The sequence below is a fragment of the Excalfactoria chinensis genome, chromosome Z (genome assembly GCF_039878825.1).
Source record: "Excalfactoria chinensis isolate bCotChi1 chromosome Z, bCotChi1.hap2, whole genome shotgun sequence".
In the NCBI taxonomy this organism is placed as follows: domain Eukaryota; kingdom Metazoa; phylum Chordata; class Aves; order Galliformes; family Phasianidae; genus Excalfactoria; species Excalfactoria chinensis.
Genome location: NC_092857.1, coordinates 52263293 through 52281913, shown reverse-complemented (window position 1 = coordinate 52281913; position 18621 = coordinate 52263293). Strand labels below are relative to the sequence as shown.

The 18621-nt window shown below is 39.8% G+C and overlaps 1 protein-coding gene across 1 annotated transcript in view; it reads right to left on the bottom strand.

Annotated features, from left to right (window-relative positions):
* Positions 1–4126: 4126 nt before the first annotated feature.
* Positions 4127–18621, bottom strand: part of ROR2 (receptor tyrosine kinase like orphan receptor 2) — a 145723-nt gene continuing 131228 nt past the window's right edge. The window contains exons 5-9 of the mRNA XM_072359836.1: positions 16766–16893; positions 10881–11195; positions 8952–9197; positions 7545–7747; positions 4127–6062 (exon numbers count right to left, since the gene is read on the bottom strand). Of these exons, the coding sequence (XP_072215937.1) occupies positions 4620–6062; positions 7545–7747; positions 8952–9197; positions 10881–11195; positions 16766–16893 (2335 nt within the window). The 3' untranslated portion in view covers positions 4127–4619. The remainder of the gene's footprint in view (positions 6063–7544; positions 7748–8951; positions 9198–10880; positions 11196–16765; positions 16894–18621) is intronic.

Genomic DNA, 18621 nt, shown 5'->3' with positions numbered 1-18621 from the left:
TTCTTTAGAATTGTTTCAGAATGGCATTTGTTTAATTATGAACTAGGCAAGGTGGTGTAGGGTGAACAAGGGCAAAACCGACACTACAGGGAGGGATGTCGAAGGGGGGAGATGGTGGGGAGGGGTGAGCCGAGGAATGCAACCTTATCTTTTACCTGCCAGGCACACATGTGCTCACGTATTTAGTACAGGATGTGACTTAGGAATTCCACTACAACCTGCAAGTCATGATAACTCAGCAATTGGTGTGGAGAATAGGATAAGAACTTAGAATCATTGTAAAATCCTCTTCTATTCTAACTGTAGTATCAAAATAATCTGCTCCTAATTTCTTAGAATCGATTGTTATATCCCTTCCTATTCTTATCTGTAATCCTCAATCTGTCACTTTGTGGTGTGCAAACTAGGAGGGGCTACCCCACTTGTACCCAGCATGTTTGTGCAGCGCTGTAATAAAAATATATAACTGCTTTGCAACCTGTGTGTGTCTCTGTGTATGTACACGTGTATGTGTGCATATTCATTCCTCTGTGCCCTAAACACAGTGTTACTGCATTTTATTTTTCATTTCAAAAGCAGGCATGCATGCATACACACATGTACAGAGGTTGCCTTACCTTATACTCGAGGACACATAACAATACTGGGGACCCAAACTTCACTTCTGCAATGAGAGCTTAGTGTTAGGAATCCCGTCTGCCAAGGAATAACAGTAGCTGTTATGATCCTAAAACTATACTTTTCAACACTGAATCTAGAGCACAACAGAAATATTAGGCACAAGATATTTTTACATCATTTTTTTCTGAAAAGGAAACCATCTCTGCAGAGTCCCTCTTCAGCACGTCAGTCCCTAACATGTACTAACATGTGTGGCTATTCATCCCCAGGTACAAGACCCCATACTTGCTGTTGTTGAAGATCATCAGGTTCCTCTCTGATGAACTTTCAAACATGTCCAGGTCTTGCTGAATGGCAGCACAGCCTTCTGGTGCGTCAGCCACACCTCTCAGCTTTGTATCAACAGCAAGATTGCTGAGGGTGTACTCTATCCCTTCATCCAGATCACTGAGGAAGATGCTGAACAAGACCAGATCCAGTAACACCACTGGCTCCAGAACTCCAGCTAGGCTCTGTGCCATTGATCACAACTCCCTGAACTCTACTACACAGCCAGTTCTCACTCCATCTCAAAAAATCTTCATGTTTGCTGACACTGGGCTGACATGCAGCCTGTCTAGGGAACTGCTTCCGCCCAGGGCTGCTTTGCACTGCCCTAAGGTGAATCCCAAATTTGTTTTTGTGCTCTGTGAGAGTAGGCTGTATGAAACGGGCTGACTGCACCAAGGCTCCTTTCAGCTCTTTCTGCAACAGATCCTTCTTCACAACATTTTGAACCAATATCGAACACCTGAAACACACTGGATAATCAAACAGCAAAACCATTTGCAGGAGTGCGAGTGGCATGCACCAGGTCCAGTGTCACATAGCTTTGGAAGTAGGGAGGAAGTAGTATCCATCAGCAACAACTTCCTGCCTCATCAGTGGGCTAAAATGCACAGTAGCGAATATCCATCCATTTTTTTCTAAGATCTTCTTCCTTGTCTTCTTAGAAATATCATACTGACTGAAGTAGTTCAGGGAAGTGCTCTCTCAGAACCAACTTCCTCTCTCCTGTTTATCTAGCCATGTATTTGTTGACTACAAAAGCTGCTCTAGCAAACCTCTCTTTGCTAGCCATGGCCTGAAGAAATTTTTCATGCTCTATTGATCAGCTTTGTTGGGTCCCTGCCACAGGCCTTCCTCCCCTATTCCTGTTTCACCTGGTTCCATCTACTTACTGCCAAATCACCAGTCAGTTGTCCCTTTTCTGCTTTTCGTTAGCTTTGCTTCCAAACCTTGAAGAGGCATAGCAGGTATGAAACTTGTCTGAATCTGCAGCAGATATCACAGGGGAGTAGTCCAGGGAGTTGCAGAACAGCAAGTTACCATCAATACATATGACTTACAGCAGCCATTAACATGTTGGTTGTATTAAGTGTCTACGAAGAGGCGTTCACCTGAGCCGTAGGTAAGGCATTTGCATGCTGTCATATTGCAGACCATGGAAGCTCAGGGAATTCCATCAACACTAACAGGTGGAAGAAAACCTCTCTGTGCTACTCAGTGTACCATCAAGGCTGGACTAAAGAAAGACACACTGTTCCTCTATCATCACTTTAACAGCGATTCTCTCATAGCAAGGACAGGAAAGTCACAGTAGGAGTCAGGCTTATTTTCTCTGATTAAGTTTTATAGACTTGAACTTATGAGGCTTGAGGAAAAGAATTAGGCATTTCCAAACTGCCCCTGAAGTTTTAATGACTTTTGACTTCCAGAAGTGAACATTACACACTGTTGTACAGAATCTTCCACTGACACTATTCCAATAAGCACTAGCTCATTTACATTATCTCTTCCCTCATTTATGCATTTGTATTGTAACTGGATCACTGACCTTTATTTTTTCAGTCATTAAGTTACAAAAGGAAGCAAATATACTTCATTAGTGAGGTATTTGAATACGAGAATGGAAACCTAGAGAAACAAAGAACTTAAAGAAATTTCCTTCTTTAAAATTTATTTATCCTTTATTTATTAATAGCACCCAAAGCTGCATTATATTAACACAAGCAATAAAGTTTTCATATTTTACTCCTACCAGTGCATTTCCAAATCCAGGTGAAATGCTGGAAACAAGTAACGCTGCCATACCATGACACAGAGTGTAAATCAAAATGATACACCACTTAAAATGTATCCCCATGTAATTAAAAAAAGGGAAAAAAAAGAAAGAAAAAAAAAAAAAAGAAAAAAAAAAGTACACACAAAACAATCATAGTTTAGGCATGAAACCTGTAATCTAAGGAACTGTGGCCATTTCTAATTCCACAAGTACTGTAACAACAAAACAATGGCTGTAGGAACTATAAAGATAACATACATTACCGTACCTTTTGCATTACTTTATTGGAAATTCCACATGCTGGATGTACAACTTATAGCTACAGTGTGTATTGGCTACAATTCTACAAGTGTGTATTGCTTGTAATACAGAAAGAGTAGTGAAATGTATGGACCTGTCTGCACGTTCAACAAAATGAACCAGCAATATGATAAAACTGTACCACATATGAATATTGTAAACGCTTAAGCTATAAAGTAATTTGTTCAAAAAAATCCAGATATTTCAAAGAAAAAAAAAAAAGTGTATAAAATGTAGTAAAACATAAATTACATTTAAAGGTCTGTACATGATCCATCCTGCAAACAGAAGACAAAACCAGCACTCTGTACAACTTTGCTCATTTTGGTCTTCTAAAGTTCAAAGAATTGTTTTCATGAAACTGGCAGGAACAAAAAACATGTTTTCACATGCAATCCAGCAGTAATTGCAGTAGATCAAGTGTGTTTATAACCCCCCACAAAACCCAACATTTTTACAATGCAGGAACATGTATGTGGAGCCCTTTTCTATACTTGACAACAAATATGCAATTAAAGTTGGATTGTTAAGTTAGTGCACACCTACAATATCCCCATTTTTGGTTAACAGTGTATTAAGGCTGCTTGCTGCTAAAAACACACAGCAGAGAAGGAATACTTCCATCCACAAATGCAGTCAGATGATCTCATTTGGAAGCTTCTGTCACAGTCATTCATAGGGAATGATGAAAGAAAGACATCCTCTCTTCTCTCATGTTATTCCACAGGATGTTGTGGATGCTCTAATTTTTATGTGGGTTCAAAATTACTTGTATAAACTCATGGAAGAAAATTCCATCAAAGGTTATTAAACAAACAAAAAAATCCACCTCTGGCTTGGGAATTTCCTAAGCCACAAATTGCTGGTGCTTGTGAAAACACTCTGGGGAAACGGTATGATTGCCCTTGTACTCTTCCCCAGGCAGAAACTACTCTCTTTGGAGATGTGCTGCTGGGCTAGACAGACCCATGGTCTCACTCAGCGCAGCCTATTTTACATTGTTTCTCTACTTTTCTGGTTATTTTAACACAACTATGGATCCATATTCTCAACTTGTTTGTTTGTTTCCTTTTTTTTTATTTTTTTTATTTTTTTTTATTTCCAAATTCAAAAAGCAAACAATAATCTTCTGTCCATTATATCAAAAGATAAATACTACAAACTAAGCTGTCCATCACAACCAGGGCACTTCTTTATGCTGAGAGCAACTGCAGTTGGATTCCTTCGTGTTAATGATTTAAGCATAGTTCACTAACACTATACTCACATACCATGATATACATGGTGTGCAATGTTACTCTGCAATACGTTGCACAGCAACAAGTACATTACTGAAAAGCAGTTTCCCTCAAGAGCTGTATTACTGTAAAAAAGATGAAAGCCAGCAATTCTGTAACACCAAATCTGCAAAATGCAAATGGTGGCGAAGGTCAATAAATCCAGTATGTCATTATTGCTGCAATTAATATTTGTATATGCTTTTTTGGTTGTGCTTTTTTTTCCATCAAATGAAAATCTTTGATGTTAAGCTTAAGTATCTACCATCTCCAAGCACAGAAGTGATGCAAATTTTTTAGTAGTAAGGCCAAATTTCTTAAGCTTCTGACTGAATTTCTGCTTCATCCATCTGAAGTGTGTCATTATCACCCAACAATTCTGTTTCTGGCACAGATCCTTCCTCTTCCTCCTCCTCCTGGACAGGATTCTGGGCAATGTCTTCTGCTCCATTGTTTGTGTCATCTGTTCCCTCTGAGAGTAGAGCAGCCCTGTCAGCCACCGATGCATTGGAAGGAGCTGTTGTTACATAGCCTGTGCTGGTGGATCCACTCCCACTGTGGTGGGAGCCTGGTTTGGGAATGATCTGGGGGGGCATTTGCTGAGGAGCCATTTGCATTGGAATTTGAACAGAATAAAAATTTGGCAAGTAAGCCCCATAAGCAGGCATTGGCTGGTAACCATTGACTGGAATATAAAGTTGAGGAGGTGGGACCATTGGTCTCATCTGCCCTTTCATTTGTATGAACTGAGGTTGAGGAAAAGCTGGAGTTTTCTGTTTTGGTCCTATGTACCTAGCATTGCTGACATTACTAACAGGGCTTGTGCTAAGGGAACTTGTTTGTGTGGTGTTGCTTGCTCCAGAAGTTTGTGCTGAGCTGTTATAATTAGAAAGGTTTCCCCATGTTCTTAGTCTGTTGTGTATATCTTTAAATCTTGGTCTTCTGTTGGGAAATTCATTCCAGCACTCCAGCATCAAAGTGTATATCCAGGTGGGGCAGTCATCAGGACATGGCAAAACCTGTCGGTTTCTGATCATCTCAATGACATCCTGGTTAGAATAACCACAGTAAGGCTGCAGGCCGTAGCTGAAAACTTCCCACAACACAACTCCATATGACCAAATATCTGAATCAAGAGAAAACTTGCCATACATAATAGCCTCAGGGGACATCCAACGGATAGGAAGAAGAGAGTTTCCCATCAGTTTGTAGTAATCAGCAGCATAAACTTCCCTGAAAAGGCCTAAATCAGATATTTTCACATTCAGTTTATCAAACACCAATATATTTCTAGTGGCCAAGTCCTTGTGGACAACATGGTGGCTTGAAAGGTATTCCATTCCTGCAGCTATCTGAGTCACAATGTGGAAGAAGTCTGCTGGTTCCAGAGTGGATTTTACTGTCTTGTCATCATCAGTGCTGCCAACATCTGAATGAGGAGATCTCATCACCAAAAACTCATGAAGATCGCTGTGGGAACAGTAACTGAAAATCATGCTGATGGGTTGTTCCTTTGTCACTATTCCCAGCAAACAAACAATGTTTGGATGCTGCAATCGTGATCTCATCATTGCCTCATGCTTAAATTCTTCCCGAAGAGACAATTCTGCTTTGTCTTTCAGCGTTTTGATAGCAACTGCTTGTGTCTGTTCACCTGGTGCAGTACCAAAAAGATGCCCTTTGTAGACTTTGCCAAATCTCTCCTCTCCTAGTTCCTCCATAAATCGCACAGTAGACAGATTGATTTCTTTAAGTTTAGCCTGAAATGAAGCACAGAAAACGATCAGCAAAAAATCACAGTGCTTTCTGAACAACAAAATCTACTAGTGAAAAGCTCACAGTGGTTAAGTGTTCAAATGGGAAGATAAATTGGGTAAAAATTGTATAACTTTTGGATATATATACATATTTTTATATCCACATCAGTATATGGATTTTACAGTTAATCTTGAAATGTTTACACTCTAGAAAGTGTAAACAGAAGTGGGGTGTAAAATGATGACTATCATTACTTTCACAAAGGAGTTACCACATTTCCTGCAAGCTAAATGAATCATCAGTTCAGAGCAAACCAGGGTAACAGTGATACCTATTATAGTATTATAGTTGCCCTGCAGTTCTGCCCAGAGGTGTCCACTAAAGATGTGTCAGAAAAGTCAAAAAAGTTGGCAGGCTGTAGGGTGAACTGAAACATCGTTTCCAGTAGAGGGAGGTGTGAACCCTCTCTGTTTCCCAGCATCTCATCTGTCCTCTCTCCAACACTGCATGAAAGGAGCAGTCCCTGCCTGTGGGTAGCAGTACTCTGCTGAGAAACTTTGAATTAGCTCTAGTGAGGAGAATGAAGGAAGAGCTCTAGAAGGAAGAAGGGGGTGCCTTCTGATGCAGGAAGGTAAAGGTGTCAAAGCCTTGAGAGAGCAGGGAAAGCCAGAGACAGACAGCACAGCTTCACACAGAGGGTAATGCAGCAGGAGGGGGTAAGACAGGCTGAAAATACTCTTAACATAATCTGGGAACAAGTTCTATTTTAGTGGCCAACAGACTGTGAACTGGGCCAGAATACTTCCAGCACAGTATAAGCTCAGCCATGAAACTTTCTCACTAAAAAAAATCAATGACATTTGTTACAAGAAGTAATACCCTGCAAATATTAAGCAGTTTTGTGAACAGGCATTGTAAGCTGTTCCAAACTGAGCACTGTTTATAAGAACTCACGCTTGGTATGATTAAAAATTCAGCATTAGATATGAACACAACTTTAATATTTAGCTGATCCAGAAAATTGTATGAAGATGAGATCTTCACACAGCAGCTCAAAGCCATTTTCTTGTGATAGCAGTCCTAGAAATAGGTTGCACCTCAGTTCAGATTAGAGTTTGCTGATAATACAAGCGGACTGTGCCAGCAGACTGGAGACAAAACACCGTCATGAATCCTGCTTGAAACAAGCAAATCAGCCATGCTGTTATGAAGAGCATAAAAGGAGCTGCAGGCAAGAGGCAGAATGGAGACTGACAGGTAAGTGCAAAAGTCATGAAATATTTTGTTCTGAAAGTTGCTGCCCAGTGCCAGGGTTTCTAGATACAGCTAGTATGTGGCAAGTAACTGGTTTTCACTAAAGATGACTAGCACAATATGAAAAGCAGATTTCTTGCAACACCACTCAATTCAAATACTGCAAATATGAGACATGGTAAATCATAATACTAGAAACATGTGGCCTAAACAAATTCTGGGAAAAACACCTGTTTGTGTTGATTAATGAGTGGCATTTCCATGTCCTGGCTGGGAGATGCCATCAGCTGGCGACGCTGTGGTGTTGTGGCAGATGCTTTCTGCTTGTTTCTGCACATACAGACCAGAAAGAAAAGGCAGGCAATGACCAGAGGGATTGCTATGCTGGGAACCAAGATGTATAGAATTCCCATTTTGCTGTTGTCACGTGGACCTGTTGGCACAGAAATGTTCTGTATTTACAAAAAGCATTTCAACACATTCAACAATAAAGAAAAATAAAAAGAACTATGACTGTTAACACTATATTTTTAATGAAAAGTTGACATTTATAAATTGAAAACAGAAGTCATGTTACCCATCCTTTCCCAATAGTTTTTTACTAAGTATTTCTAATAATTTGACTAAATATATCAGTATAGCAGAATGAAGATAAATTTGTGGTGCCAACTTTATGGCTGCGTCTGTATATTGGTTTATTTCACATTTTTTTTGAGGCTTCAAGTTCTGGAAACTGCAGAAAATACAACAGTATCATGTTCTGGGAATAAAATCACGTTGTCTTCATCACATTATATAAAGCAGTAACCTGAACATGATAAATCAGGGCATACCACCACAGTCTGGCCTTCTCATTTCACTCCAGACATTTGAACATTTTATACACTTTCTACCTTCACTAGTACTGCTACTGCCCAGAATAAAGTAAATATCAACTGTCACTGGCAGAGGTAATGTTTCTCCTCTACTTAAGAGAACAAAAGCGCTTCTATCACTTTTAAGCAATTTCAAGCTATTAGTACATGTAATAAGTCTGTAACAAAGACAATTTTATGGCTTCCATGGTTTATTTGTTCCCACAGTAGACAAGATTTTCTTCCTAGAGGAGCACAGTCATAAACTGCTTTGCCACATCTAAATACTGTTACTACTTCAACAGATCTAGAATGAAGTCTGCACCAACACAAGAAAGTAATCAGGACTATATTGAGCCATGAAAGGCTGCTTTTCATTTTTGCCATCAGTTGTGCAGATAGTGTAGGACATTTCTGATAAAATCATATGTTTTATGACATCTCCGCTTCTGTGCTTCGCACAGCTTCATCAAAACCAAGCAGTGTTATATCTCCCTCTACAGGATCTTAAAATCCTCGTTTACTGTGGAATGTAATACAGAGAAAAAGCTAATACCACTGAGTAACACGAGCAAAGCAAACTTATATAGGTGATGTTCATCATCTAGCAAGAAAACATTAAATGTTTTCATAAAACATAAAACAAAACAACAGTGCCAGATTAAAGCAAGTGAAACTTTTGAGAGATTAACTTGTTAAGTGAATTGCACTTGTAAAACATGGACAATTCAAAATTACACAGGTTTCAGGACAGTAATAGTCAAAAAAAGAAAGAATACATACTACAAGAAGGTATGTCACACAGTTCCATGCGTACGTTTTTATTCTTTGTAAAACACCAAGGCCCATCCATTTGACCCCCAGGATTCCGGCAATATGCATGTCCTCCACCGAGCTCTGGAAACTGTGTGCTTGTTAGGTCATGGTTGTGGGGACTCTGGGAGTCCCAGTGCTGACAAATGTGGCCGGATTTGGTGACGCTGACTGTTCCTCTATAGTCCGCACCAGAACCATTGTAGCACTGATGATCTGTTAGAAAGGGTTTGGAAAAAGGTTACAAATAACAAAATAATCAGGGGTCAGCAAATCCATAACAGCTGCAATGTGTAGATCATGTATGTTTATTTTAAAAAAGTACTTCAAGTATTTTTAAGCATTTAAATTTAGGTTCCTTAAGATTTAAATCAAAGCTATGTTTTTAAGTTTCAATTCTGTGGCCCTCTGTACTGTTTCACAACCACCTATACTTGAATTCTGCCTTTCAGTCTGTCAACCTATGGCTACGCACATCAATATCTGCTCCTTCTGTATGTGAACTGGTACCAAGTAGACATTAGACACAGGATAAGATGCACTGAACTGAAGTAGAGATCTGAGTTTAAATTTGGGAAAAGTTCTGATGCTAACAGTGCAAACTTCATACTACTTTTATTTCTCATAATCTTCTGATTTTCTCACACTGATGACTTTCAGGAGAAATTTGCTGCATCTTCTGTTGCCTCGTCAGTTTTTCTTTCTTTTTTTTTTATTTTTTATTTTTTTAATTTTTTTTTCCTTTAGAAAAAAAGGGACTTAAGCTTTTGTTCTGTTTCTTATCTGCTGAAGTATCTTTATTTTCTCCCTTACGCTGCTAACCTCTCTTACTCCTTTTGATTACTTGTCTTTCATATTTGGCATCTGAACTGAAACATTCAATTTTCGGCATGCTTGCAGCACTGCCTTCATCATTTATCTGAGTCTCCTTCCCTAGTCCTCACGAATCCAATTCTCACAAAGCTTCTGTGTCCCATTACCTAAAAATCAAGGGTAAATGCACTGCAGTTCTTCCACCAGAGGGAGCAGCAATGACACCAAGAGTCAAGAGACATCTGCACTTTCAAATCTTTTTTTTTACTGGATTTCTAATTAGTGTTTTTATTTCCATTCCTTTTGCCTGATTTGATTTTCCCATCAGTTTCTGAGTTAATAGTCCTTCTCAGCTACATAAGGCAATTGCCTCTCAAGAACACAGCAAGCATGTCTACTTTTATGCCATTACCCCTGCTCAGATAATGGGTATTCAGAATAATGGTACTTAGCTCTTTAGGCATCTTTAGTATCTAAGAGCTTCCCTGTTTAACATTTTAGGAGAACTGTGATTAATTGCTAGGAAATGGAGTAGGCAGAAAAACTGTCATCACGTAACAATAGGTAACTGAACAACCCTTCTACTCCTGGATGCAAATACAAATCAAATGAAGTGAGATTAATGTTTTCCACCATCCTGTGTGGGTGAACAAAGACAGCTACACTCCAAGCTTGATTTAAAGAATTAGCACTCTTGTGGAATTTTTCACATACATAATGAACATTAAAAGTTTAATTTCTTAACAGACTTCTTCAGTTAAGCTTCTACAGCTACTTAGGTTTTATCAACATGTAAATAAAGCTCACATATAGCAGCATGGGAGGACTTATCCAGAAAGTTAAGAACTAAGTGAGCACTGAGGGACAGCTCGTGGGAAGGAAAAGTTGCAATGCACTGATTTCCTTAGCATAGCTGATTAAAACCTGTTGTGTCAATATGGAGTTTTATAGCCAAGCATAGTTGAATTCTTTCAGGTGCAAAGCACCATCGTTCCAGCTTCCTTACCACATTAAACTGTACCCTAAAACAGTGCAAGACTACAGTCAGTATCAACACAATACAAAGTACGTAGCACACTGGCTTACATCGGCTGAGTCTCTCCACGGGGATCCCAATCCTTATGCAGTTGGCAGCTTCCAAGGTGTCAGGTCGTGGGAGATCCTCACACTTAGGCAACTGCAGCTGCATCAAGATGAGGGGGTTTGATCTTGCAATGTTGTACTCCTTTTTACACAGATCGTTTTCTAGAACTTCACACTCATCCCGGCACAGTTCCCGTGGCTTCGGTGTCCGGGATCGCTCATCACACAAAGGAAACACAAAGTGGCAGAAGGATGGTATAGCAAACTGTGAACATTGGTCAGACAATTGCGTAGAAGTGCCAATCATTGTAAATGCAGCTGGAAAGGAATAAAGGTGCTGTTTAAGCTTTAATTCACAATACATAAGAGAAACAACATAACTTTTACATCGTTTGCCTTTTACAACTTTCACTTTCTCATGATAAGAGTGAAAGCCTACTGAGCAGTGGGGAAAGAAACAAGGTCTTTTCTACTGCAAAGGACAGCTGACAAATGCAAAAAGCAAACTGTGCATTTCTTGCAGAACCTCAGTTCTTAGGAAGTCACCCATGTGACTACTTTTGAGTAAACTGTTGACATTTTATTAATCTTAACTTGAAAGGATAAATATCTAAGGCAGGAAACAGCTGCTGGAATGCTGACCCATGTTCTTAAAGTTTCTAGTTGGATAAAACTGTAATGAGGATAACTTAGCTTCTTCCTCCTATAGATGTTTTGATCAATAATCAAGCATTTTTTAAGCCTTGACAGGCTTGGTATTTGGAGAGATGTTTCCCCTGGTAGATAAGGGAAACCAAACACATAAAAGTAATCAATGTCAGCATGCTCATCATAGATCACATTAAGATGTGTTTTATGTTGGTTAAGACCTTGACCTTCCCCTTCAGCTCTCACCGTCTACACAGTAAAGTTTATCTGGGAGTTTTCCTGCATGTTTTTTAAAAACAGACAAGTGAACACGTGCATTACGTATCTGTCAACAAATCAAACTCTAAATACAAGAGCATTCATTCTCACACTGGAAAATATAAGTTGCAAGTGAGGTTTGCTAGACTGTACATCCGCCAGCGTACACTGTAAAGAAAATTTGTTCAAGTCGTTTACCAGCCTAGTCATAATCTGCATATCAGTTCTTTCCCTCTTGTTCAGCTTTGTCCCTTCCTACCATCTACCTCCTGCTGCTACCTGTTATGAGAGAGCCTCTTGTCTCTTCCTCAGCATCACACATGCAACAACCTGAGCTCCAGCCTTTTGTAGGCTTTCCTTATTTTAATACAGGAATGTAACCTTTCATCAGTCTTGTGGGAAATACTGCATGCGAGCACAACATGAGGCTGTAAACAGCAGCTATGAGGTAAGCTTGTCTATAAGATGGAAAAATTAAACTTGAAGGAATGAAGCAGTCACAGTCGGCTATCTGAAAATTCTGTGAAGATGCTGCAGAATTGATTATGAATTGATATGTCAATAGATTGGCATAAACAAAGAGTACCTAATTAACAGTCATGGCCACAATTGCTGGGAGGTGTCAAAAGCAAACAGGGTTGTATAATGATCATGTAACACACAAGCAATACATGCAAACATATACGAGATGCCAAAAGGAAGGCAGCAGTGTTGGGAACAAAGCCTCAGCAGCATTGAAGATCTCCCCATCCAAGCCTTCTATACTGTTGTCATGTTTCTTGTTCATCAAACAATGCCAGAAACGGCCCAGAAACACCATTAGCCACTCATGTTTTCTAAGCTCCTTGCTCAAAGCTTGATTTCTCCTACAAAGCTACTGTGAACCTTAGAATTTATGTTTGTATTTCCAAGCCTCTTTCCAGATTGCCTCTTTCCAAACTGAAGACTCAAAGTAGAGCATCTGAACATACTATGTGGGAAAGATGTAGCCAGCAGCTGAATGAGAGATGAGGGAAATATGTGGAAAAACTAAAGCAGCTAAGGGGTTTGATTTTCAGTCAAATAGACATGAAGCAGCATGGCAAAGACATTGATAGTTACACATATCCACAGGTTAGGGTTCAGGTCCATACACTCTTTACTGCTGGCCTTCCAATCGGTTGCATTTCAGGTTCTTCCATGAAAGCATTTTTCTGTTTGTTTGTTTTTAAATGCAAAGGCTCAGATTCTCACATAACCACATAGCTGGGATCAAGCAGAAGTACAGGCAGTAGAAATATCATGAACATATTTTAAACAACAGCACAGCAGGGAAATAAAATCCAGAATGAAAATTCCCCATTGACTACATCCATAACTTTTTAATGAGGTCTTAGAGTCAGACAGTAGGTGTCACCATTACCCAGTCACAGTCTTCCCAGAGTGGTGGATGGTGCTGAGTACAAAGAGATTCCACCAAAAACTTAAAAAGCATAGGAAAAAGTACAAGCAAATTCTAAGGAGAAGTTGTCAAAATATTCTGGCATTTAATGCTAAGAACATTAACCTTGAAGCACTTATTTTACATTTAAGAAGAGTTACACACAAAAAAGTGTACTGTGAAATCCTCAGCATTTATTTTGCATAAAGCATTTGGTATGTCCTTCAGGTCTATATGACTTCAAAAACTGGTATTATTCATACTGTCTAGTTAGAACCTGTGCAGCTGTATGTGGTGGTACACAAAATTTTTCTCATAAAGAAGGTTTGCACCAGGAATTCTTCTCAAGTCCTACACCTCCTCAAGTTCCCAGTCCTCAGCCTCCAGAATCCATCCAATAATTAGTGGTATTAGGGAACCACCAACCAGATCACAAGTTTCCATGCTGTGCAATCCAGAAACAAATATCAATAATTATTTTCTGGAAGACATCATGATGTAATGCTTTTTAAAATTTGTATTAGTAGGACATTATAAAAAAAGCACACAGAGTTACAAATATAATCATTTCAGATAAGTGAAGATTTTCCAATTACTGAAGAATGTTCAATCAGGATGACTCAGGAAAAAGTTGTATCAGTACAATGAATTAATTAATCATTGAATGGTGTAATAGGCCAGAATTGAAATAGAATACAAGAAAAAAGAGAGGGGAATGAGTCATAAGAGCATAAGGAGAGGTCAAAACCTGGATTTCCTCAGTCCCAGTATTTGATCACCATATCCCAGGAAAAATGGATATGGACTTCTGGCTTGAAAATAAGCCTTTAAAGTAATGTCTAACTTTAAAAAGTAATACCCTTAAGGAGATAGAGCTGACAAGTAAAGCTTTCTTTCTTTCTTTCTTTCTTTCTTTCTTTTTTTTTTTTTCAACTAAATGTGTTTAAATTCCAGATTCAATTAGATAGGCAAATCTGGCCAGATCATAGAATCATAGAATGGCCTGGGTTGAAAAGGACCACAAAGATCATCTAGTTTCAACCCCCCTGCTATATGCAGGTCCACCAACCACTAGACCAGGCTGCCCAGAGCCACATCCAGCCTGGCCTTGAATGCCTCCAGATATGGGGCAACAACCTCCTTAGGCAACCTGTTCAAATGCATCACCACCCTTTGTGAAAAATTCTTCCTATTATACAAACTAAACCTCCTCTATCATAGTTTAAAACCATTCCCCCTTGTTCTATCACTATCCACCCTTGTAAACGGCCATTACTCCTCCTGTTTATATTCTCCCTTCATGTACTGGAAGGCCACAATGAGGTCTTCATGGAGCCTTCTCAAAGCCAAACAAGCCTGGTTCTCTCACCCTTTCCTCATAGGAGAGGTGCTCCAGCCCTCTGATCATCTTAGTGATCCTCCTCTGGACCTGTTCCAAGAGCTCCACATCCTTCCTGTACTGGGGGCCCCAGGCCTTGGACACAGTACTCCAGATGGGGCCTCACAAGAGCTGAGTAGAGGGGGACAATCACCTCCCCCTCCCTGTTGGCCACCCCTTTTTAAATGCTGCCCAGGATACAGTTGGCCTTTGGTGCTGCAAGCGCACACTGCTGACTCATGTCCAGCTTCTCATCTGGATCATACCCCCAAGTCTTTCTCTGCAGGTCAGCTCTCAAGGAGATCTTCCCCCGGTTTGTATAAATACCTGGGATTGCCCTGACCCTGCCCTTGGCCTTATTGAACCTCATTAGGTTTTCATGGCCCACTTCTCCAGACCTGTCCAGGTCCCTCTGGATGGCTTCCCTTCCTTCCAGTGTACTGACTGCACCACTCAGCTTGGTGTCATCTGCAAACTTGCTGAGGGTGCACTTGATGCCATTGTCTACGTCACTGATGAAGATGTTAAAGAACACTGGTCGCAATACTGATCTCTGAGGGTCACCGCTTGTGACTGGCGTTCACCCTGACACAGAACCATTAATCACAACCCTCTGACTTTGTCCAGCCAACCAATTTCTAATCCATCAAACAGTCCATCCTTCAAATCCATGCCTCACCAATTTAGAGAGAAGGATGTCAAAGGCTTTGCAGAGGTCCAGGTAGATGACATCCATTGAACTTCCCCCATCCACTCAGGCCATCGCTCCTTCACAGAAGGCCACCAGACTGGTCAGGCAAGATCTGCTCTTGGTGAAGCCATGCTGGCTGTCTCAAATCACCTCTTTGTCTTGTATGTGCCTTAGCATAGCTTCTACAAGGATTTGCTCCCTGATCTTTCCCAGGCACAGAGGTGATGCTCACATGCCTCTAGTTCCCCAGGTCTTCCTTTCTCCCTTTCTTAAAAACAGGACTAATGTTTCCCTTTTTCCAGTCACATGGACTTACACAGGTTCAATTTCATGAGGAGAACTCAGACTTGTTCCACTGTTACAGTGGGACAGAAACCACTCCACCCACCCTCACCTAGAGACTCAGGGTCCTAGCAGACATGGGAAGCCTGACCAGCTGTGAAGACTGAGACAAAGCACTCACTGAGTACCTCATATTTTTCTGTGTCTGAGGAAGACAGCTCCCCATTACCTTTCATCAGATGGGGGAACACTCTCCTTGGACTGTCTCCTCCTGCCTACGTACCTTCAGAATTCCATCTTGTTATCTTTCACATCCCTTGCCAAGTTCAGCTCCATCTGCACCTTGGCTTTTCTAATCCTATCTCTACACACATGAACAACAGCCCTGAATTCCTCCCAGGCTATACAACCCTGCTTTCACTTCTTGTACATTTCCCTCTTTTCACTCAGTTAAAGCTGCAGGTCCTTGTACAGCCACAGCGGTTGCCTGTGTCCCCTACTCAACTTCTGCTGGGGGATGGAGAGACATTGAGCAGATAGGCTTCTGCTGGACTGTGTTAATTCTCCATAAATAAGCATTTTACTCTATTCCATGAACTCATTTCCTTGCTCTGCTCGTGTCTGTCAGAGTCACAGCCAATCAGAATCACAGTTATCAGTCTGATGGCTAAAGTTTCAGTGAAGAAAACTCATGTTGATATACAGCTCATTTGATTGTAAACAAATCTCTGAGTGTGTACCGAAATGATCAGAGGAAGAAGTAAGCAGAGGCAGAGCACAAGAAAGTGAGCTTTTGTTTTCTATGAAGCAGTGTGAAATATGGATTCTCCTGAGATTATGCAAAGAAGAGGTAACCCAAGGGAAAGCCACCACATAGAAAATAATTTTTTCTTACATTAGAAGGCATTTTATTTTTTAAAAAAATCTTACACTGGAATCTGTCCAGCAAAAAGCTGCAGTATAAACTATAATTTTTTAAAAAGACAATGTCCTATTACTTTACTTGAGGACATGGAAAGAGCTTTTATACAATAGTAGATACTCACCTTTCTTGCTCCAAGTTTTACTAATAGCAGAAGTAGGAAAATAGGTCATCTACATCAAGCTTTAATATCTTAGTCATTGACTTACAAAACTGAAAAGGATGACAAAAGTGCTTGCATCGATATTGGATTGGCTTTCTGTCCTGCTACAGAGATGTATAAGCTTACCAGTAATTCGATTTTCAATTTCCCCTTGCATCTGTAGGGAGTCCACATAAATGGTCCTGTTTCCAATGATTCGTGCACATGCAATTCCCCTATATGGCTGACAGAAACCATCTTCATGGTAATCTTCTCTGCAAAAGACAGGTTAGGAACATATAAGCAGATATCTAGGAATGTATAAGGCAATAGTTTTTTACAAAATATTTTCTTATAAAAGAAGAGAACCCCAGAAGATTATAAATTTGAAACTGTTCAGCTCCCAAAATGAAGCTTTCTCCTCCACTGCTGTCTGCGCTATCTCAGAAGTATTAATGAGGCACCTTGTAAAAAGACAAAAGTAAAACAGTAACTGAGATTAATTTAAACATCATATACTAATAGTAATGGAGTTTGAAGGTGAATCTACTAAAAAGCTGCTAGTATGAGACAGCAATACATGTGTCCCCATGTAACCATGGCAAACAGTTTTTTCTCTTTTCCTGCCCTCCCTTTCTTCTTTCCTATAGCAGTGAACAGCAGAAGAGACCCTGCCAAACTTTATTTAAAGTAAGGAAAAAATCCGAACTCTTGAGTTAGGTAAACAGAATGAAAAGTAATCAAGGTTTTAAACTATTTTCCTCTTCTCTCTGGACAGAATCAAAGCCAAATTCCTCTTCCTACATATAATTTAATTCAATTGAGTTGGTGTGTAAGCCAAGTTCAACTCCTTACATCATCATAAATACTCTGGCATAAAAGAACTAGCTCAAAGCCCTGGTGTTCAACATAGCGTCCTCAAAGCCCAAGTAAATAATACAGAACTGATGTGTAGATCATAACAGTTTGAGTACTGCAAAAGGAGCCTTGTGAGTGAACTCTCAGAGTGATTCTTCACAATACCATGCATTTCCTCTGGTACAGCACAGATAATATGCTAGTATTTACTACCTTGAGTGTTTCCTATCACTCATCACATGATGTGATGAAAAAGCATAAAACATGATCTAGAAGATCATCAATTCTAGGACATCCCCAGTCTTTCCAAAGAGTTAGTTCAAACACCTGAGGTACTCCTCTAATACCAGCAATATTTGAAGTATTACTTCAACACTCTTCTGCACCTTGTACATTATATAAAATATCTTCAGATATTATGTGTCTTGGCTACACATATTTCAGTTTCTCTTACAAATATCTTCATCCTTCCTGCTCAGCATGTTGCATGAACAGAGCAAGATACTCAGTGAAAATGTGTAAAACCACATGACTTCAGCTGGGCCATATCATCACTATGATCTGCTGTCCAACAACAGCTAGTCATGATAAGCACATCACCCAGCACCTACCCAGTGCTGAGTGTAGCTATTATTTCTGGTATCTTATTCTGTTTTAGAATCTTCATTTGCTTTTTATTTATTTATTTATTTGTTTTTCTTTCTTTCTCTCTTCACTATGGCTCCCTGGTAAAGCTCTTCAGGGAAATGACACCTTTATTTCTTAAGTTATAAACTGCTTGGATGTGGAAGGGTGGGAAGGGCTCTCCACATAGGATAGGCAAAAGCTGGGATCATTACTCAACACCTGAGCAGCAGTTCCCCTTTCCTCCTAGAAAGACAATGAATCCACCATTTATCTATCACAAATGCTGATTTATTATATGAAGCGCCTCACGTAGTTGTCTGTCCCTTATTTCCTACTACAGCGTGATTGTTATTTATTAAAAAACACTGTATCTGAAAAAGTTAAAACAAATTCTGCTTCCAGAAAGAGGCAATTTGTATATTACAGTGGATGAAGTAAAGGGGGCATCTTTCAGGATCAATTAATTGCTACAGTGTAATTCTTTCACACTCATAAAAAAAAACCCTCTGATATTGCAA